At 52.0% G+C, this 22,092-nt stretch overlaps 1 protein-coding gene across 6 annotated transcripts in view; it reads right to left on the bottom strand.

Moving 5' to 3' along the window:
* AGAP3 (ArfGAP with GTPase domain, ankyrin repeat and PH domain 3) overlaps nucleotides 1-22,092 on the bottom strand; it is a 1,746,798-nt gene that overhangs the window by 432,993 nt on the left and 1,291,713 nt on the right. For all 6 annotated transcript variants that reach the window (XM_069646010.1, XM_069646012.1, XM_069646011.1 and 3 more), the window contains one exon: nucleotides 17,313-17,417. In XM_069646010.1, the coding sequence (XP_069502111.1) occupies nucleotides 17,313-17,417 (105 nt within the window). The remainder of the gene's footprint in view (nucleotides 1-17,312; nucleotides 17,418-22,092) is intronic.

The following is a 22,092-nucleotide window of genomic DNA, read 5'->3' as shown; positions in this document are numbered from 1 at the left end:
AGCTTCACAGAGCTGTGACCCCCGCACCAGGCAGAGCTTCACAGAGCTGTGACCCCCGCACCAGGCAGGCCTTCACAGAGCTGTGACCCCGCACCAGGCAGCCCTTCACAGAGCTGGGGCCCCGCACCAGGCAGGCCTTCACAGAGCTGGGGCCACGCACCAGGCAGCCCTTCACAGAGCTAGGGCCACGCACCAGGCAGGCCTTCACCGAGCGGTGTCCCCGCACCAGGCAGGCCCTCACAGAGCTGTGACCACTTCACAGAGCTGTGACCCCGCACCATGCAGGCCTTCACAGAGCTGTGACCAGGTAGTACTAGGCAGGCCTTCACAGAGCTGGGGCCCCGCACCAGACAGGCCTTCACAGAGCTGTAACCAAGTAGTACTAGGCAGGCCTTCACAGAGATGTGACCCTGCACCAGGCAGGAGTTCACAGAGCTGTGACCTCGCACCAGGCAGGCCTTCACAGAGCTGTGACCCCGCACCAGGCAGGCCTTCACAGAGCCGGAGCCCCGCAAGCGGCAGGCCTTCACAGAGCTGTGGCCCCGCACCAGGCAGGCCTTCACAGAGCTGGGGCCCAGTACCAGGTAGGCCTTCACAGAGCTGGGGCCCAGCACCAGGCAGGCCTTCACAGAGCTGGGGCCCAGCACCAGGCAGGCCTTCACAGAGCTGTGACCCCGCACCAGGCAGGCCTTCACAGAGCTGTGACCCCGCACCAGGCAGGCCCTCACAGAGCTGTGACCCCTTCACAGAGCTGTGACCCCGCACCAGGCAGGCCTTCACAGAGCTGTGACCCCGCACCAGGCAGGCCTTCACAGAGCTGTGACCCCGCACCAGGCAGGCCTTCACAGAGCTGTGACCCCGCACCAGGCAGGCCTTCACAGAGCTGCCGCCCCGCACCAGGCAGGACTTCAGAGAGCTGGAGCCCCAAACACGGCAGGCCTTCACAGAGCTGTCGCCCCGCACAAGGCAGGACTTCAGAGAGCCGGAGCCCCGCATGCGGCAAGCCTTCACAGAGCTGTGACCCCGCACCAGGCAGGCCTTCACAGAGCTGTGACGCCGCACCAGGCAGGCCTTCACAGAGCTGGAGCCCCCACACGGCAGGCCTTCACAGAGCTGTGACCCCGCACCAGGCAGGCCTTCACAGAGCCGGGGCCCGCACCAGGCAGGCCTTCACAGAGCTGTGACCCCGAACCGGGCAGGCCTTCACAGAGCTGGAGCCCCGTACACAGCAGGCCTTCACAGAGCTGTGACCCCGCACCGAGCAGGTCTTCACAGAGCTGTGACCCCGCACCAGGCAGGCCTTCACAGAGCTGTGACGCTGCACCAGGCAGGCCTTCACAGAGCTGTGACCCTGCACCAGGCAGGCCTTCACAGAGCTGGGGTCCCGCGCCAGGCTGGTCTACACAGAGCTGTGACCCCGCACCAGGCAGGACTTCAGAGAGCTGGAGCCCCGCACACGGCAGGCCTTCACAGAGCTGGAGCCCCAAACACGGCAGGCCTTCACAGAGCTGTCGCCCCGCACCAGGCAGGACTTCAGAGAGCTGGAGCCCCAAACACGGTAGGCCTTCACAGAGCTGTCGCCCCGCACCAGGCAGGACTTCAGAGAGCCGGAGCCCCGCACGCGGCAAGCCTTCACAGAGCTGTGACCCCGCACCAGGCAGGCCTTCACAGAGTTGTGACGCCGCACCAGGCAGGCCTTCACAGAGCTGGAGCCCCCACACGGCAGGCCTTCATAGAGCTGTGACCCCGCACCAGGCAGGCCTTCACAGAGCCGGGGCCCGCACCAGGCAGGCCTTCACAGAGCTGTGACCCCGAACCGGGCAGGCCTTCACAGAGCTGGAGCCCCGTACACAGCAGGCCTTCACAGAGGGGTGTCCCTGCACCAGGCAGGCCTTCACAGAGCTGTGACCCCAAACCGGGCAGGCCTTCACAGAGCTGGAGCCCCGTACACAGCAGGCCTTCACAGAGGGGTGTCCCTGCACCAGGCAGGCCTTCACAGAGCTGTGACCAGGTAGCACCAGGCAGGCCTTCACAGAGCTGTGACCAGGTAGTACTAGGCAGGCCTTCACAGAGCTGGGGCCCCGCACCAGGCAGGCCTTCACAGAGCTGTAACCAAGTAGTACTAGGCAGGCCTTCACAGAGATGTGACCCTGCACCAGGCAGGAGTTCACAGAGCTGTGACCTCGCACCAGGCAGGCCTTCAAAGAGCTGTGACCCCGCACGTGGCAGGCCTTCACAGAGCCAGAGCCCCGCACGTGGCAGGCCTTCACAGAGCTGTGGCCCCGCACCAGGCAGGCCTTCACAGAGCTGGGGCCCAGCACCAGGCAGGCCTTCACAGAGCTGGGGCCCAGCACCAGACAGGCCTTCACAGAGCTGTGACCCCGCACCAGGCAGGCCCTCACAGAGCTGTGACCCCTTCACAGAGCTGTGACCCCGCAACAGGCTGGCCTTCACAGAGCTGTGACCCCACACCAGGCAGGCCTTCACAGAGCTGGCGCCCCGCACCAGGCAGGCCTTCACAGAGCTGGGGCCCCGCACCAGGCAGGCCTTCACAGAGCTGTAACCAAGTAGTACTAGGCAGGCCTTCACAGAGATGTGACCCTGCACCAGGTAGGAGTTCACAGAGCTGTGACCCCGCACCAGGCAGGCCTTCACAGAGCTGTGACCCCGCACCAGGCAGGACTTCAGAGAGCTGGAGCCCCGCACACGGCAGGCCTTCACAGAGCTGTCCCCCCGCACCAGGCAGGACTTCAGAGAGCCGGAGCCCCGCATGCGGCAAGCCTTCACAGAGCTGTGACCCCGCACCAGGCAGGCCTTCACAGAACTGTGACGCCGCACCAGGCAGGCCTTCACAGAGCTGGAGCCCCCACACGGCAGGCCTTCACAGAGCTGTGACCCCGCACCAGGCAGGCCTTCACAGAGCCGGGGCCCGCACCAGGCAGGCCTTCACAGAGCTGTGACCCCGAACCGGGCAGGCCTTCACAGAGCTGGAGCCCCGTACACAGCAGGCCTTCACAGAGCTGTGACCCCGCACCGAGCAGGTCTTCACAGTGTTGGGGCCCCGCACCGGGCAGGCCTTCACAGAGCTGGGGCCCCGCAGCAGGCAGGCCTTCACAGAGCTGTGACCCTGCACCAGGCAGGCCTTCACAGAGCTGGAGCCCCGCACATGGCAGGCCTTCACAGAGCTGTCGCCCCGTACCAGGCAGGACTTCAGAGAGCCGGAGCCCCGCACGCGGCAAGCCTTCACAGAGCTGTGACCCCGCACCAGGCAGGACTTCAGAGAGCCGGAGCCCCGCATGCGGCAAGCCTTCACAGAGCTGTGACCCCACACCAGGCAGGCCTTCACAGAGCCGGGGCCCGCACCAGGCAGGCCTTCACAGAGCTGTGACCCCGAACCGGGCAGGCCTTCACAGAGCTGGAGCCCCGTACACAGCAGGCCTTCACAGAGCTGTGACCCCGCACCGAGCAGGTCTTCACAGTGTTGGGGCCCCGCACCGGGCAGGCCTTCACAGAGCTGGGGCCCCGCAGCAGGCAGGCCTTCACAGAGCTGTGACCCTGCACCAGGCAGGCCTTCACAGAGCTGGAGCCCCGCACATGGCAGGCCTTCACAGAGCTGTCGCCCCGTACCAGGCAGGACTTCAGAGAGCCGGAGCCCCGCACGCGGCAAGCCTTCACAGAGCTGTGACCCCGCACCAGGCAGGCCTTCACAGAGCTGTGACGCTGTACCAGGCAGGCCTTCACAGAGCTGTGACCCTGCACCAGGCAGGTCTTCACAGAGCTGGGGTCCCGCGCCAGGCTGGACTTCACAGAGCTGTGACCCTGCACCAGGCAGGCCTTCACAGAGCTGCAACCCCGCACCAGACAGGCCTTCACAGAGCTGCGACCCTGCACCAGGCAGGCCCAGGCAGGCCTTCACAGAGCTGCGACCCCGCACCAGGCAGGCCCAGGCAGGCCTTCACAGAGCTGCAACCCCGCACCAGGCAGGCTTTCACAGAGCTGTGACCCCGCACCAGGCAGGCCTTCACAGAGCTGTGACCCCGCACCAGGCAGGGCTTCACAGAGCTGTGACCCCGCACCAGGCAGGGCTTCACAGAGCTGTGACCCCGCACCAGGCAGGCCTTCACAGAGCTGGGGCCCCGCACCAGGCAGGCCTTCACAGAGCTGGGGCCCCGCACCAGGCAGGCCTTCACAGAGCTGGGCCCCCTTCACAGAGCTGTGACCCCGCACCAGGCAGGCCTTCACAGAGCTGTGACCCCGTACCAAGCAGGCCTTCACAGAGCTGGGGCCCCGCACCAAGCAGGCCTTCACAGAGCTGTAACCAAGTAGTAATAGGCAGGCCTTCACAGAGATGTGACCCTGCACCAGGCAGGAGTTCACAGAGCTGTGACCTCGCACCAGGCAGGCCTTCACAGAGCTGTGACCCCGCACCAGGCAGGACTTCAGAGAGCCGGAGCCCCGCACGCGGCAGGCCTTCACAGAGCTGTGGCCCCGCACCAGGCAGGCCTTCACAGAGCTGGGGCCCAGCACCAGGCAGGCCTTCACAGAGCTGGGGCCCAGCACCAGGCAGGCCTTCACAGAGCTGTGACCCCGCACCAGGCAGGCCCTCACAGAGCTGTGACCCCTTCACAGAGCTGTGACCCCGCAACAGGCAGGCCTTCACAAAGCTATGACCAGGTAGTACTAGGCAGGCCTTCACAGAGCTGTGACCCCGCACCAGGCAGGCCTTCACAGAGCTGGGGCCCCGCACCAAGCAGGCCTTCACAGAGCTGTAACCAAGTAGTACTAGGCAGGCCTTCACAGAGATGTGACCCTGCACCAGGCAGGAGTTCACAGAGCTGTGACTCTGCACCAGGCAGGCCTTCACAGAGCTGTGACCCCGCACCAGGCAGGACTTCAGAGAGCCGGAGCCCCGCACGCGGCAAGCCTTCACAGAGCTGTGACCCCGCACCAGGCAGGCCTTCACAGAGCTGTGACGCTGCACCAGGCATGCCTTCACAGAGCTGAGCCTTAACAGAGCTGGAGCCCCACACACGGCAGGCCTTCACAGAGCTGGAGCCCCCACACGGCAGGCCTTCACAGAGCTGTGACCCCGCACCAGGCAGGCCTTCACAGAGCCGGGGCCCGCACCAGGCAGGCCTTCACAGAGCTGTGACCCTGCACCAGGCAGGCCTTCACAGAGCTGGAGCCCCGTACACAGCAGGCCTTCACAGAGCTGTGACCCCGCACCGGGCAGGTCTTCACAATGCTGGGGCCCCGCACCGGGCTGGCCTTCACAGAGCTGGGGTCCCGCAGCAGGCAGGCCTTCACAGAGCTGTGACCCCGCACCGGGCAGGTCTTCACAATGCTGGGGCCCCGCACCGGGCAGGCCTTCACAGAGCTGGGGTCCCGCAGCAGGCAGGCCTTCACAGAGCTGTGACCATGCACCAGGCAGGCCTTCACAGAGCTGGAGCCCCGCACATGGCAGGCCTTCACAGAGCTGTCGCCCCACACCAGGCAGGACTTCAGAGAGCCGGAGCCCCACACCAGGCAGGACTTCAGAGAGCTGTGACCCCGCACCAGACAGGCCTTCACAGAGCTGTGACGCTGCACCAGGCAGGCCTTCACAGAGCTGGGCCTTAACAGAGCTGGAGCCCCGCACACGGCAGGCCTTCACAGAGCTGGAGCCCCCACATGGCAGGCCTTCACAGAGCTGTGACCCCGCACCAGGCAGGCCTTCACAGAGCCGGGGCCCGCACCAGGCAGGCCTTCACAGAGCTGTGACCCCGAACCAGGCAGGCCTTCACAGAGCTGGAGCCCCGTACACAGCAGGCCTTCACAGAGCTGGAGCCCCCACATGGCAGGCCTTCACAGACCTGTGACCCTGCACCGGGCAGGTCTTCACAGTGATGGGGCCCCGCACCGGGCAGGCCTTCACAGAGCTGGGGCCCCGAAGCAGGCAGGCCTTCACAGAGCTGTGACCCTGCACCAGGCAGGCCTTCACAGAGCTGGAGCCCCGCACATGGCAGGCCTTCACAGAGCTGTGACCCCGCACCAGGCAGGCCTTCACAGAGCTGTGACCCCGCACCAGGCAGGCCTTCACAGAGCCCTGACCAGGTAGTACGCGCAGGCCTTCACAGAGCTGTGATACTGCACCAGGCAGGCCTTCATAGAGCTGTGACCCTGCACCAGGTAGGCCTTCACAGAGCTGTGACTGGGAATGTCTAGGTCTATGTGCTTATAACGCGCAGTAAGCCTGCAGGCATCAGGGCGCCTAGTACTAGGCAGGCCTTCACAGAGCTGTGACCCCACACCACGGAGGCCTTCACAGAGCTGGGGCCCCGCACCAGGCAGGCCTTCACAGGGCCATGATCCTGAACTAAATAGGTCATCACAGATTAGAGACTCTGCACTTGGCATGCTTTCAAATACCCTTCTTGTGCTGGGAGGGCTTAACGGACCTGTGACCTTGCACGATACAGGCCATCAAAGATGTGGGGTACATTTATTTATTTTTACGTTTGTAAAGCGCACTAAACCCACAGGCATCAAGGTGCTAGTTGCAGGACAAGTTTGAGACATTAGGTTCCAGGATAATGGCAAGCATTCAGGTGGTAATACCATCAGGGCGCGTCAGGATGAGGACATGCCTCAGAGCATAATGCTGCACTAGAAATGCATTACAGACCTGCGAGCCTTCAGTGAATGTGTACAACAGACCTGCGGATTCCACTCTCAGCAGAGCCCGCAGACAACTGAACAAGCACTAGCAGCCCTCTTAGCCTTGTGATGCAGCCCAGGCAGGATACACAGCCCTGTTATCCAACAGTAAGGCATCACAAGAGTGCGAGTGAGCACTAGACAGGCCTCCCACTCCTGTGATCATTCCCTGAGGAGGCCATCACAGACATGTGATACAGCACCTGGCATGCCCCAACACCAGTGATCCTGATCTCAAGAGGGAACAACACACCTGTGCCCCTGCGCTGTACATGCCCATAGACTTAGTGTTTATATTCTTGGCAGTTAGAAGTTTGTTTCCAAAAATCCCACAATGTCAAAGGATGACAACATTCGCTGTAAATGCATTTCAGGTTCGTTGTAGAATAAAGTAAGTGTGGGGGCGTACGAAGCCGGCTCAACACGGTAGATGCACAATGACACTTTTGTTGTTCTGTTTGTGTATGCATGTGACAATCTTGTACGGTAGCAAGATTTAATTCAACACAAAAAGTATGCATGTGTTGTACTTACAATAGAAATGGTTTCTTGTACATATAAGCTTTCTGTGAATTGTATAAAATGGCTGCTATTCATATAGTTTGAAGGCCATACATCTCTGGTGTAGACGGATAATGCCCCATTCATGGCAGTGTCCTCCACACCAATTGTTCATTGCTGGATAAGAACTCACTTCTGATCCCACACTCAATAAGCAATCGCAGACCAGTGATCCTATACGTGTGTTAGGCCCACTATGACCACTAACCCTATTCTGAGTTGTTACTCCTAGACCTGCAATCATACACTGGACAGGCCCTCAAACTCATGCCTGTCCAGTGTCAACAGTTTTCACCGACTCGTCTTTCACTCCTGCAAGTGAGATTTTATTCCAATGATTCCGTCGAATTAACTCGGAATACTAATAGGCCCGACTAACCATCAGAGTCCACCCCTAACACATCGTGTGCGAGTTATTGAGGTTGCAGAAAGCCGCCACCCTAGGGGCTGAACAACAAATATCTTCTGGACTGAGTGGCAGGCGAAGTTACCAACACTCTTTGCAAATGCTAAAGGGCAATGGCATGTACTAAGGACCCGAACTTCCGCTTAGCAGGATTGTCCATGGATAAGAAGACACCTCAGCAATATCAGCCTGCACGATGCAGTCTCTTAGGTGATGCTTGCAAAGCTGGAAGCAAGGACTGAGAGGGAAGAGCGTTTTGTTTAACTATGTGGGCTTTCAGGGTGAATTCTCGAACGTTCTATGAAAGGTACAGAAATAACTGCCAAAGGCTTCAATTCCCTAGGAATGCGTTGTGAACAAAGCTCGATTAAACAGTGGTTGACAAAGTCGTGTTGATTGAAATAGTCTACATTGTCTCTGTGGTGCTCGAGGTAGTCGCCATAGGTTTTGGCAGACCTGGACGTGGAAATTGGCACTCCAAAACCACAGGAGGTACCGCTCACTCTTCCACATGGACACCACTGCACTGTTTGCCCTAACCACCAGCTGGCCGACCTAACCACTGTATGCAAACCGGATCTATGTGATCACTGCGACCCCCATAATTGCGACGGACGAAAAGGCCGACTTTTTAAATGTTTTTATTTAACCCCCCTTTACACCACATACTTTTGTGGGGGGAAGACACCCGCAGCACCCCATATTCCTGTAATATCACATACACTACCCACATATATATGTGGTGTAAATCGGATATTTCGGCTGTCGCAATTATGAGGGTGACATTTTGGGAAATTACCTGCAAAACTACTCCATAGAATAAGGGGCGCCCCTACAATTGGATAAAAACGATAATTGAACATTTTAGAAGAGGGCATCATAAAAACAACCAAGGTTTTAAAGGTTCAGGAGTCTAGATGGTGAATAGCGTCTTCATGGGCCTGACCTTTCACCAGTCAGGTCAGCTGACTGCTCCTTTTGAAAGACTTTGCAATCTTGCACCTGATGCAGTCCATTATAAATTCAGAAGAAGAATCAAAGGATCAGTGCTTTTACAAGCACGCTTGTCAACTGGAAGCACTGGTCTTACATCCATGGATCAGGTGAGCAAACTTCTGCTCCACCAAAACGTCGCCGTTTTTTGCGGAGACATTAAAAGGGGAGCTGGGGACGGCCCCGCAACCCATCCCCATACATAATGTCACCACATATAATGTCGCCAATGGCTTTTCCCGGCGACATTAGGTATGGGGACATCATTACCCCATACCCATCTGGTAAGGATGTTAAACAAAACAAAGTTGGGCTGCATTGTAAACAAATATTTTTATACAGTGGGGTTGCATTTCTCCTTATAGTTGCCCCATGCAAAGTGCCAAATAGAATGTAGTGCAGTACTGTTTCATCCTCACCCCGCCCGCACGGGCAGGATTTGTCTGGATTCACCTCTCGTGCCCCAACAACTCGTGGGTATCTTGAGCGGCAACACACCAAGGCACAACCTTGCCAGCAAGGCCCAATGGCTATATTGTGTAGCCCACTGTAAATAGCAGTGAGTGTTTAAAATATGAAGGGGGGAATAGTCTTGCAGGTTGGTTTTGCTTTCTGGATATCTGCTCTCCTATTTTCCGCCATTTGCCTCATCTTCTTTTTAAAGATTTTTTTTGTTTTGCTGTAATACAAACTACAATTCATAAATAGGAGCTCTAGCAAATGATTGACCGGGTCACTTTTCCATCACAATTCAAAAAAGAGAGTAAAGAAAGATAAATTCACGCGTTTCCAAAAAGAGGAACAGATCTTTAATTCTCCTCTTTTTCCAAGAAGGCACCTGTCTACAGGAGCAAATCTCCCACCGTGCAGAGCACCAACATGCTATCTGCACACGAGAAACACTTGCGCGCAGGTGAGGTGACAAGCGAGCACAGGCTGGGCACCCAGCCAATGCAAACAAGGACATTAATGCAATGATCTCGACGCAATTGATTATGAAATGCAGTCAGCAAAGCTCCCCTATCAAATGCAATCAGCAGAGTCTGTCATGGGGAACAGACACGTGGGACGCTCACTGCGCCTACCCTGCTGCGCGTGTGCACGGCTGCCTGTCCATTTCTAGCCTGCTCTACCATGGCCTCCAGCTCTATTCAAAAGCCCCGCTTCCCTAGTCATTAGAGACACAGAAGGCGGTGACAGAGATATATACATCAGACCGCTCCATGCATGATCCATGCAGCGCAGGAGATCATCAATAAAAGATCTGACATACAACTTAAGCGCGCTCCAAGGGGAGGACCGCAGCCCAGCGCCGAGGAGCATCGCTCACCGCCAAGGAGGCATCCCGCACCACAGCATCACCATCACTGCTGAAACCAAGGCAAGGCCACCCTACAGCCCCGCGTGAACCAAGGACCATCACTCAGTGGCAGGAAAGCAGGCGCTGGCACTGCCTCGCCAGCACTGCTGGATCCACCTTGCATATATGAACAAGGCACAATATCCTATCACCCTATTCTACTGTGTACATGGGTCCACTTTCTTAACATTCCACATAACAGCGTGCTCTCGTTCGCTGCCAGAGCTAAAGTAAGCACCAACTTACATGTGTGCACACAGCACATTATCACACCACCCTATTCCACTGTGTACATGGGTCCACTTTGTTACCATTCCGCAGCACTTTGTGCACAGGACTCGCTAACACACCATACTGATCATCCTACAACACTGTTTGCTCTGGGGTCACATAAATAACACCCACCACCATTAGATGTACAGGTGCACTACGGAACCATGCTGCAACACTGTTTTCACTCAGGGCCGCAGTCACCAGTAAGGAGGATGCTTCAGGCATTGCATCCCTATGGTTGCTGGAAAGGTTAACATCACCCAACAATAATGTGTGTAGGTTGAAGCCGTAGAGTCTTCCTCTGCCGACTTCCAACACTGAAAGGCTCTGTTTAATGCATGAATAGGCGCCTTCCCTGCTCTGGATGGTCAGCCTCATGGAGAACCCACAAGGAAACTGGGCACACAAACCCGCTGCAGCTTCTGCAGCCAAACTATTGCCAAAGAGCCAACCATCTGCTTGGTAAAAGCTCCCCATGGCGTGCCCTTTGCCAATTGACCCTCACAGGTCCTCCCTTCCATATTCTCTTCTCAACAGTAAAACTACTGGCAGCGGCCAATGCTGCTAGGCCACGTCCTAACATGTGGACGCATGCATGCATGCCACCATCACGCAAATTCAGCACCCTTCTACAATCGTAAAAAAATAAAAATGTTATGTTTATTTTTACAGCTCAAATATATTCTTTCCCGGTGTATAACAATGAGTTACATATATACAGGTGTCTGAGAAATACAGCGGAGGAGGAACTGTTGGGAAAGTAGGTGAAGACCTTGTGTCACAAGGGGCACTGGAGCCAGTGAAATACAAGCAAAACGGATTTCTAAGCAATATGTTCTGGGTTCACCAAGTACAAAAATCAGATCAGTCATAAATATGACAGAGCTCAACCAGTGGCTAGTGCACCATCTCTTCAAGATGGACGGGATGCATCTTCTGGGGGACATCGTAATAAAAGGGAGACTAGTTAGCGTAGCTCAACCTCCAATATGCACACCTGATAATGCCCATTTACCAACAACACAGGACATTTCTCCATTTTGCTTGGGAAGGTCCAACTTGGAAGTTCACATGCCTTCCTTTTGGGCTATCATCCGCACCTTGATGCTTCACCAAACTACTGAAACCAGTAGTAGCGGTACTTAGACAAAGCAGAATGATAGTAATAATGTTCTTGAGCAACATGATTATCATGGCACACGAATCCCAGCTGCTGAGAGAATACGTCAAACGGGTTACAGTATTTTTGCAAGATCTAGGTTTACTCATAAATTGGGAGAAATAAGATCTGAGTCCAGTCACAAAACATGGGTCTGAGGGTGAGCACCACTATGGCGAAGCTGGAGCTCCCAGCGCTGAAATTGAAGTCAATCAAGAAAGAGCTGAAGTCAGCCATATATTGCAAAAGGATCTTGCTCAGGCAACGTGCAAGGTTCGTAGGCCTCCTGGCTTCCTCAATTCAGCTTTTTTTTTCTGGGCCTCTACATAATAGAGGCCTACAAAGTTTGAAAAGTCCACACCCACAGGTAGGTTTAGCATATAATCAACTGGTAGCCCTATACCTGGAGGAGATCACAAAATGTGACTGGTGGCTGGAGCTCAATGAGGCATGGAACAGCCTAGGGATGTTCAGAGGTGGTCCAGACAGGGTTGTAGACCGGGAAGCCAGCAGCATCTGTCTACATTACAACTAGAGGGAGATGGTCTCAAAAGGAACTGAGCATGCATATAAATTGTCCCGAGTAATTAGTTGGGTCATTTGCAATTCGATCCCTCCTCAACATCAAAGTGTCATGGACTGGCAAGTCTGTTGCTTCCGGCATACCCTTTGGGGGACACCACAATGTCTTCGGCAAGAGAAGTTAGCTGAGCTGTCTAGTTCTTTGGACCTTTCTCTGCACTATGGGGTGACGTCAATATGATAGCGGGCACTACTTAGCCTCTGCAGAACCGGAGATCCCTGCGTTGCAACATGTACAGTATGTTGCGGCGACGCTCGGTATGTGTTCCATACCTCTTCTCTTGTTCTGACCGGTTCTGCCTCTTCCTTGGTGTCCGCAGTCTTGTCCTCCTTCGCCCTGTCAGTTTTTCTTTTTCCACTTCTCTCATCTTTTTTTCTATTTCTGGTACTGGTTGACTGTTACTTCCTGGATCTTTCCTATGCACCTGTGGCTCAGAATACTACCAACCCGTATCTGCAGCTGGAGGCAAATTGCAAGCCCTTGGACCTTTTTGCATCGTTGATATCCGGTACAGAGTTTTATTCCCTGAATGGTTTACCCCTACCTCGAGATCTGTTTGGGAGGGGCCTTCCAGTTGCCTTGTTGCTTCAAGGTGGTAGACTGGCCTCATCCAGAGACATGCCATACCTCTTCGAACCGCTGCGAAGGCACAAGTCCATAGCTAGTCCAGCTTCCTAAGAAGGCTGACACAAAGTGTATTGTTCCACCCTTCTGAGATGGACAGTTTTTCTACATTGAGATACAGCAAATACCCTAGGTGGCACCATGTCGAGAATAGTTGCAGAGCTAGGAAAAGATTTTTGGCACTGCAGTCCCTCCATGAAGATTTCAGTTGCAGAGGAAACAACCACCTTTTTACGACTTTTAATAAAAGTGTTGTAGGATTGCTCATTTCTGATTTGTCCAGGCAGAGAGTTCCAGAGCATGGGGGATGTGACACAGAAGCGGACCCCGCCAGATCTTTTGTTGTTGAAGCGGGGGTGAGCAGCGAGATGCTGATGCCAGATCTTAGCACGCAAACAGGATTATTTTGGGTGGTACAGGTGTTGAGGTAGAGTGGAGCTTCGCTGTAGATGCATCTGTGTGCTATGGCCACGGTTTTGAAGTCTACCCGAGCTTTGATCGGCAGCCAATGCACCTCACATCTGATATGTGATCCAATCATTTTAGGCCCAGAGCCGCATGAAGGGCATTATTGTGCAGCAGACGAAGCTTTTTTATGTTAGTTGCCAAGGTGCATTACAGAAATCAATTTTGGAAGTGATAAGGGCATGAGCGGGAGTGAGGCAATTGTTTGGTGAAAGGAACTGCCTACTGTGAGGAACCTGAGGGCGTCCTCACTTCTTTTCCCCTGGCATCCTCTGCTCAGGTGGCCAGGGAAAGGCCATCGCTTTTGGATCCAAACCCTGGGGGTGGATATGTGAGTGAGAATCACCTGGGTGGAGGGAACTTGGGGAGTGGGGAGAAGATCCTTGGGTGAAACATGATATTCCCCATTCCCTGTTCTCAATGAACCCTGTGTCGGAAAAAACTTTGTAGGTTACTGTCAACCTTTCCCCTCGTCTTCCTTTCAAAATGACCCTCAGAAATATCATTATTATACTGGGACGTAGAAGAGATCAACTAGGAAGACACCTCCTCATTTGGGCATGATAGACACACATCAGCCTCCTATTGTTAATACGGACAAATATCAATCCAGTACCGAGACGAGGAGGAAACGACCAGGAGTTATGCACACTTCTATTCATTCAAAGCTCCCTAAACACCACTTTGGCACTGCAATGAGAGAAGAGGGCTTTGGAGGATTTCAGTTGTAATAGCCAGGCATGTCCAGTTAAAAAGTGTCACCATGGTCAGGCAGTTAAAGTTAAGGACTCACACATTGCAGGCATTTAGCAAAGCCCAGGTGTATAAGAATGGAGAGACACCTGGAGAAAAGGACACAGCTTGGAAAAGTGGAGAGTGCTTAGGAGGTGCAGGCTTGAGAGAAGCCGTACTGAGCAGGAATGAGAGCGCGAAGCCGGGGCCAAGGCTGGCTTTGAGAGACTCGAAGTTCCTGCGATCCTCCCTGGCCGGTGTCCACAGCAGGAGTTGTGGGGTCCCAAAGCATACCGAGACCACTGCAGGTCTCCAGGAGAGTGAGAGGTGCTCTTAGAAGCTTCTGCTGAGGCAGAACGGAGCTACATGCAAGGCGGAGCAAAGCGAAGCTGAGAAGCAAAGCAGACAAGCCCGAAGGAGCTGTCGCACAACGCTGGTGAGTGTAAAGAAGGGAACACTCGGACCAGGAGGCACTCTAGGAGCTGGGAACAACCATGTATGAGTGCCGAACAGAGAACTGTTATGAATGCTGGGGAAGGCCAAAGCAAGTATACTTGAATACTCAATGAGCTGCAAGCTATCACAAGCACTTTGGAAAGTTGAAAAAAGTAACATTGAATAACGAAGTGAATGGGAGACATTGAGAGAATATTTTAATATCGTACGGTACAAAAGCAAGTGATGAGCATGTATGAAGGAAATGCAAACTAGGTGGTACTAATGGGAACTACCACAGAATAAGATGTATGAACCACAAGTGGTGGCACAGTTAAAAGACTGTAAAGAAAGATATGACCAAGAAACTCAGTATTGGCCAAGTATAAATAAACCCAAGGAACTACAGGTTAAGAGAGAAGACCTGTGTTGGCATAAACTAGAAGAATACAAAAAGCATAACAAAGTGCATAGGCGTACCGGATGCGTGGCCTGTAATGGGTGGACTTTGTGGTCCGACAACTGAGCCTAGCCTGAGTGACCCTTACTTGGAAAGACCCAAGGAAAGAAAATATGAAGGAACTTGTGTTTTTGCAACAGTGGTTGAAATGAGTCATAAATGAAGAAACAGGGAAATCTATGTGAACTATTGAAAAGACTGGATGACCAAAGATTTGAACTGGTATAGTTTTGAAAGCTAGAAGATTTCAACTGATATTGGTGTTGAACACTGGAAGATTTGAACACCTGGGGGAAGGGAACACCAACACCTTTTTTGGAACTGTTTTGAACAGCTGGAAGATTTGAAGTGTTGGAAAAAGGGAACACTGACCTTTTGTGAACTGTGTTTAACCCTTGGTGAAGAGAACCCAGAGGCCTTTTTGGAACTGTTCTGAACTTGGGCAAGGGGGAAGCAGAGTATAAACCAAGAGCTGGAAGAAGCTCAGAACTTTATTTTCTACACTATTTCTTTTGCTGCAGACATCCCTACACATTGTATACAATTAGCTGTGAGGGCAACTATAGGTTTTGGACACAGGCAGACTTTATTTCAACTTACTGACAAAAGCTATCCTTAGTTATCTTTAGGTAGGAAAGTCCCACCTTAGTATAGGCAAGTTAGGCCTTACTCCATCCTGACATTTAAGTAGAATAAAGTTTTGATTCGAAAGTTGAATCTGTTGTCTGTGTCTTACTTCATGATGGATCACACTACTCAAAGAAATGAGCCTGGCCGTGTAGGCATTAGCGGAGGCTAGGGCATTCATGATCATGGACAGGTCTGCTTCGAGGTGGACCCCTAAGGTTTTGATTGGTTTCAGAATGGGGATGGCAGAGCCATCAATACAGATGAAGGTGTAGGTAGTGTCTAGGTTTTTGAGCCGGTATGGCGAGACCACAATAAAGAGCTCAGTGTCTCATCATTTAGGCATAAGTTGTGCCTGGCCATCCAATTATGGATGGTACTGTAAACTGTGTTGATGGTGGTCGTGTCTCGGGTGTAATCACCTGAGATGGGGGATGAGTATTTGTGTGTCGTCGGCAAAGTTGGTATAAATGATCTCCTGGGTATCCAGGAGGTCTAATAAGGGCATGGTATATGTATTGTAAAGTGTGGGCGAGAGGAAGGAGCCTTGTGGGACAAGTAGTAGTGCAGGGATAGGGCCAGCGGCTGCATCACCTATACAAATTCTGGGGGTGCGCCCAGCTGAGTATTTCAACAAAGCATGACAAAATGGAAGGGGGCCCCATCAGTGATCACCCCGCAGTCTCACCTCCTTTCGGGAATGCACTTCCTGCAGTTGCCGGCAGCGTGATATTCCTTGTCGAAGGATGTTTACTTAGTGCTTAAGCTTTTCAAAGAGGGGCCGGATAAGAGCAACCTGAGTTTGTAACCTTGTTTCAGCAAATTAGCCATGATATTGGTGTCTGACGTCAGAACGCTTGCATGATTTAAATCATTTTTATACCGAAAGGGAGTAATTTTCACGATTATGAGATGTACTAAATGGAATTTAAAATGTGTCCGGTCCATACCTTTCAGACAGTCCGGGACTGTGCATGGTGTGTTCTCTAAAAGAATATGAACGCATGACAGTGGTTCACAGGCCAGCAGAAGTAGCGGAGCTATTAAAACTCTTGAGACAATCATATGGACCAGTATTTATCTCCACGTTGGACCGCTGTGGTCACCGGATGATGACTCAAGATGGAACAGATGTTTTCGAAGCACACACAGGCCAAGAAGCAATGGATTCAAAAGACTTCTTGATAGAGGCCACGCTATAAGAAATACTGAGAAACTTGCAGATGGGTCTAATGATTCTATGTTTAAAGGATTTCACTCTAAATCCATTTTGGAGGTCGATTTAAGCTCTGAACTAGCATAATGCTCGCCTCTGGTCTTGACAAAGACTGAAGATTTCACAGACTAAAATTCTGTAGGGAATCTTCATTCTATTACAAATACGGAAGTGAGCATTATCCCACCCTATACGCATAAGCTTGGAGGAGGTTCTAGTGTTGATTTACCCCCCACCCAATGACTTCATGTTTTATTTCAGGAGCAGCTTTTACCAGTTGCAAGAGCATTATATTTCCCAGCAGTTCAGAGAGCGAGAATATTTAAAAGGGCAGAGTTTGAAAAGGCTTCCAGTGGTTTAACCATTTTGAAGGATGAGAGAGAGAGAGGGCACCGCCAAAGTGGATTGGTCAGGGTCAGTGATGCTGATTGGTTAAAAGAAAATGTTTGAACTACTCAAAAGAGGTAAGGCGTCTGAGAGCAGTAGTGTTGTGTTCTATGTGTACTGGTGTTATTGCTGCTGATAAATGAAGCATAATAATAATAGAATAAAGACATGATGGGCTTCTCCAGTCTCTGTAATGTTCATTAACATAGCACACAGGCTGGAAAGGAGTTATGGCTGTGCTTGCTCATAGGCTGAGGTGGTGTGCTAGTACATTCATACATTCTGTGATGTTATCTGGGCACTAAAAGTTGCTGGGGGATTTTGTAAGTACTTACATGGAGGCTGGGGTGGTACGTGAGTACTCCGTTGTCGCACAATGTCACATATTTCTTCTTCCATTCTTTATTAAGAGATTTGCCACTTCTCTTCAGAAGGATTCCCTAAAAAGTAAAACAGAAGAAAGCTTCACCACTTCAGCACATTATCCTCTTTGCTCATTACCTCGAGAGCACATAGAATGCATGCACGTCAAATGCTTGCCTCCTAGATGCAGCAAGCGTGCAGCTTGTGAGTTTGAAACCAAGCAGTGCCAACTCAGCCCTTCATCTTGCACACGTCAATACATGGAATACCAGTACATTGGGTAATAACGACAGCAATATCAACAATGGAGTGCAATCATCAGATTGCAGCACTATGGTAAAATGTATCGGGAGGATAGCTCAGTTGTCTCGAGGATAGCTCATTGGCAACGTGCTCGACACGGCGCAACACAGGTTCGATTCCCGGGTCCTCGCTTAGAAACCTCTGGGTATTAAGCACGTTATAAATAACCTATCATATCGTATCATTACTAGTATCTTTATTACCCCTTTCCCTATTACTGTATCTTAAGCCATGGCCTCCTTTACATCCCTTCACATGCACTCTTCATCGCAGTCTTGAATAACAATATAGGTCCATTTAACAAAGAACCCAGTTTCCCATCCTTTGTTTCCCTTTCACAAACCACTGCAATCTGGTGCATGAGTCTAATTGGATTAGTTTAAGTTAACCAAGACTATTATCACTCATTCAACTGGAGGATTGCACATGGGCAACACGCTGGTCTTGGCATCAAGACCGCGCAGAGCAACATCGGTTTGAATTCCGGATCCGTGCATTATAAAAAAAACAATTAACATAACAGTGCACTTTGCCCCTCCTGATCAGCTCTCTCCCAGCCTCACTTCATGCTCCATCTCTCATACACCCTCTCGACGTTCTTACTCCCAATGCCAACTGTTTTTGAGCTGCGATTCGACAGAACAATCAGAGGTCTAGACTATCTGAGGAGGTTTGGTGACCCTATAAAAAGGGCCAACTCGCTTTCAGTTCCCTTTTGTGGGTTTGGCTCTAAATGTATTAGTGCGCAAGACAGACTCAAGTTGTGTTTACAGGAATGTTGGCGGGCATTGTGGACTTCACTTGGTTTTCGTGGACTTTTCTTGCATTTGTAGGTGATTTTAGTGCTTGTCGTTAATCCTTATTTGCTCCCTTTTATCTTTGCATGCTTAATAATCAGTAAAACCGAGGGGGCACTGTTTGGCCCGAAACATCTTTTTTCAGACAATGAGAAGCGTCCGCGCACACCTTGGTTTAGGGGCTCTGAAAAAACATAGGCTGCATATGGCAGAACAATGGATGAAAGTCGGCTGTAGGGGGAAAAGTACTATCAGTTTTTTACTCTCTGCAGCTCCTTCGGCTGGCCTTGTCGTACCTTCCACGCAAGGATCATGCCAGTGTAGTGGGGGGGATCTGGTTAATTCAAAGCTGGATTACAGCAATGCTATGCTTCCCGGAATCCCTCGTAAACGCCTGCCCCCCCCCCTTTAAAAGGCACAAAATGCAGTGGTGAGGTTGATTTATAAAATACCTACGCCTGCCCATAATTCTGCCCTACGTCGTGATCCGCATTGGTTGCCGGTTGAGGAGAGAGTTAACTTTAAAATCCTGAGCTTGATTTACAAATGCCTTAACAATCTGACACCTTCATAACTGGCCAAAAAACTGGTGAGATATCAGCCTCCGCGTATGCTACGCTCTGCTGATACATTTTTACTGGTGGTTATACTTTCCCGCTTCGTGTCTATGGGTGACAGAAGGTTTTCATTCTAGGGTCCCAAGCTCTGGCATAGTCTTCCGTTAGAGCTAAAAACAATGGACTGCCTCACTCAGTTCTGCAAAGCTCTGAAAACCTACCTTTTTAAATGTCTTCCCATACGAGGATTCTGCCTCCTCTGCTTATGTGCTGTTCTATTTAGACATATCCTCGCCCGATTTCATCGGGGCTTGGATGCGGTTAATTCCGTTCCGTGTGCACGTTACAAATGTTTCAAAATCAAACTTAAAATCGAATTAAGTACACTTTGTCATATTTCTTTTTTAACCTTGCCTTCCCATGAAAAATCTTTAAAAAAACATCACAAAATATGTTCCCTTTGCCTCGCTCAAAACATGTGTTACCCACAAAAGATTACATTCAAAATAGTGCAAACTATCCCTTTCCTTTTTGTATTCCAAATCCAAGTGGGGTGTGCGTTCATCCTTCCAGGAATTTGGTGACATTCCCACAACTTGTCGCTCAACCCCAACAAATCAAAATAACGGTTCCTTTTTATATTTCTGATGGTTTGCAAAACCCAGTATGTCCAAGTGTATGTGAGCCAGATAATACTTGCTATGTTTTAGTCGCCTTCCTCTGTATGCCAGAGAAGCCTTTCTAATTGTTTGTACGAGTCATGAGAATCCATGTTTCACCCCCACTTTTTGTGTTCTGAAGGAATTGAAATCAGGAAGCAGGACTAGCCTTTGTACTCAGAGAAGAGTGAGCTAATTTATCAGAGATGGGGAGTTTTGCCAGATCTTGGAGACTGGTGAGGCTCTTGTGCTCGTCATACTAAGTTATACTGCTGGTTGCCTAGAGACACATAAGCCGTTGCCAGATTTTGGAGGGCCATTGGGGGGTCAGCTACGGAAGAGCAAAGGAGACAGGGTACACCAAGGAGGGTGTGCCATTAACACAGGAAAATAAGATGGAGGACGAGGATGTCAGATGGGACCGTGCTGGTGCAGAGAGTCGTCGTGTCGGAGGTAGTGGAAGGAGCTGGCGAGGTGTCTGGGGGGCAGAGAGGCCACCTAATCTCATGGTAATGCAGCAGGTGTTGTTAATGTGTCAGGCTAAAATACTTGCTGGACAAAACCACTAGTTGAATCAACCTTGAAGTTGGAGAGAAGGTGATTAGAACCCAGCAGCAAGAGGGGCCAGTAGAGGTGTGGGACACCCTGAAGTAAGACGAGGAAGGGGGCAGGTGGTGGTGCTGTGGGACACCAAAACAAACAGGTGAAGGAGAAAGAAGTGGTCCCCCAGGAGATGGCTCCGGAGTAGGAAGAGACTGATGCTTTGCCACCTGCCCCTGCAAAGCAATAAGGCTGGCACAGGTGTGTCTAGTCACGATTCAGGCGGAACAAGAGACATTCCCCCTTCCCAAGACAGTGCCCACCTCGATAGGGGTCAGGGAGAGCTTTAGCTCGCCAGAGGGAAAGACTCTTAAGGGCGAGGAATGCATCATGAAATGCAACCTTCATTAGAAGCTAGTCAAATGGGGTAAAATGAGTAGCGCACTGAGAGCCACTGCAATGCGCAAACACATTCACCAGTGGCACCATCCTGACAACATATGACTTGCGCCAACATCCACTGTTCCCTCCTTCAAAAGCACCCTCCCATGGTGGAGATGGAAATTAAGGAGCACCTGCAGGTTCCTCTCAGGAACACACACCAGCTAGTCCACCAGCTAGTCACAAGACACTCCTGCACATGCAACCTTCAGTCTGAGCCTGCCCACTCACCTGTCTTTCATACATACTGGCAACAACCACCATCACAGCAGTTTGTTCTTCCTGTTGATGGTGGTATTGTGGGCGTGGAACTTTCTGGGCAGCGTGAGAGGGTCAGGGATCTGGCCCTGTCAACAGGGGTTTGGGACCCATCTCAACCGGGGGCAGGAAGCCTGCCAGTGTGCTTGCCAGAGCGACTCCTGCCCCTGAAGCAGTGTGTAGGAGATGGGAGGGCCTAATCTGTCCCTTCTACCTGTGTCTTAAGTGAGGGAAATACTAATTCTTCTTGCCCCATACCGGTTGTGAACAATGCTGGCCAGGGTTTGTTTCTTTGTGCCATAGGTCTACAGCGATCAGTCCTGTGGCAGAGACCAACTCCAGAACTCATCTAGGAGGGAAGCGGCAGCAGCAGTAAAGAAGCAGTACAATGCACCATTCAGACCAGCAATTCAGACGCTCCATGCAGCACAAACATATACTCTAGAATGGACTGCTTGCAGCCGGCCACCATGAGGCAGAACCTGCAGACCTGCATACGAGCAGGAGGCAGTTTTATGAATTTCGATGCCTGTAACATGGCCCACAGGGAGAAAGAAGTAAGCCATTGGTCTTAGGAATCAGCTGATGTGGGGGACCAATCAAGGAGGGAGTGGCAGGATAAAGGAGTTCAGAAAGGTCAGGTCAGTGTGGGTTGTTCTGGCGAGGTCAAAGGAGGTGGAGGCAGACCGAGAGACCAAGAGGAGGAAGGACTGTTCAGCAGAGCGTGGCAATAGATTAGAAGAGAGTGCGTGCAAGGTGAGCTATTGGTTGGTGATATGTGGGTGACAGTGCGTGCATGGTAGAGTGGTTTCGTGAGTGAGATTAAGTGCGAGTGTAGCAAAGTAATTAGGGTTGAGTGAGAGAAAGGTGAAAGAGAGTGAAAGGAAGGTGACCTTGGAAGGAGGAGCAGAGTGTCGTGCAATGAGAGGGGAGAGTAGTTGAGTGGAGCAGGGAGGGTAGTAGAGTGGAGAGGGAGAGTAGTAGAGTGGAGAGGAGGAAATAGTGAAGGGGACAGTAGTAGAGTGGGGGGGGTACAGTAGTGGAAGGAGAGTAGCAGAGCCGAGAGGGGAGAGGAGCAGCAGAGATGGACTGAGTGTAGAAGTAGAAAGAAGATCAGAGGCACAGCAAGAGGAAGAGAGAGGGATAGAAAAACGAGAGCGGTACGAAGAGAGGGGAGGGAGTAGAAAAGAGGGAAAG

This window comes from Ambystoma mexicanum, chromosome 2p (genome assembly GCF_040938575.1).
Source record: "Ambystoma mexicanum isolate Mex_15411 chromosome 2p, UKY_AmexF1_1, whole genome shotgun sequence".
Lineage (NCBI taxonomy): Eukaryota > Metazoa > Chordata > Amphibia > Caudata > Ambystomatidae > Ambystoma > Ambystoma mexicanum.
Note: the sequence above shows the minus strand (reverse complement) of the source record. Positions and strands in the feature narration are given on the sequence as shown.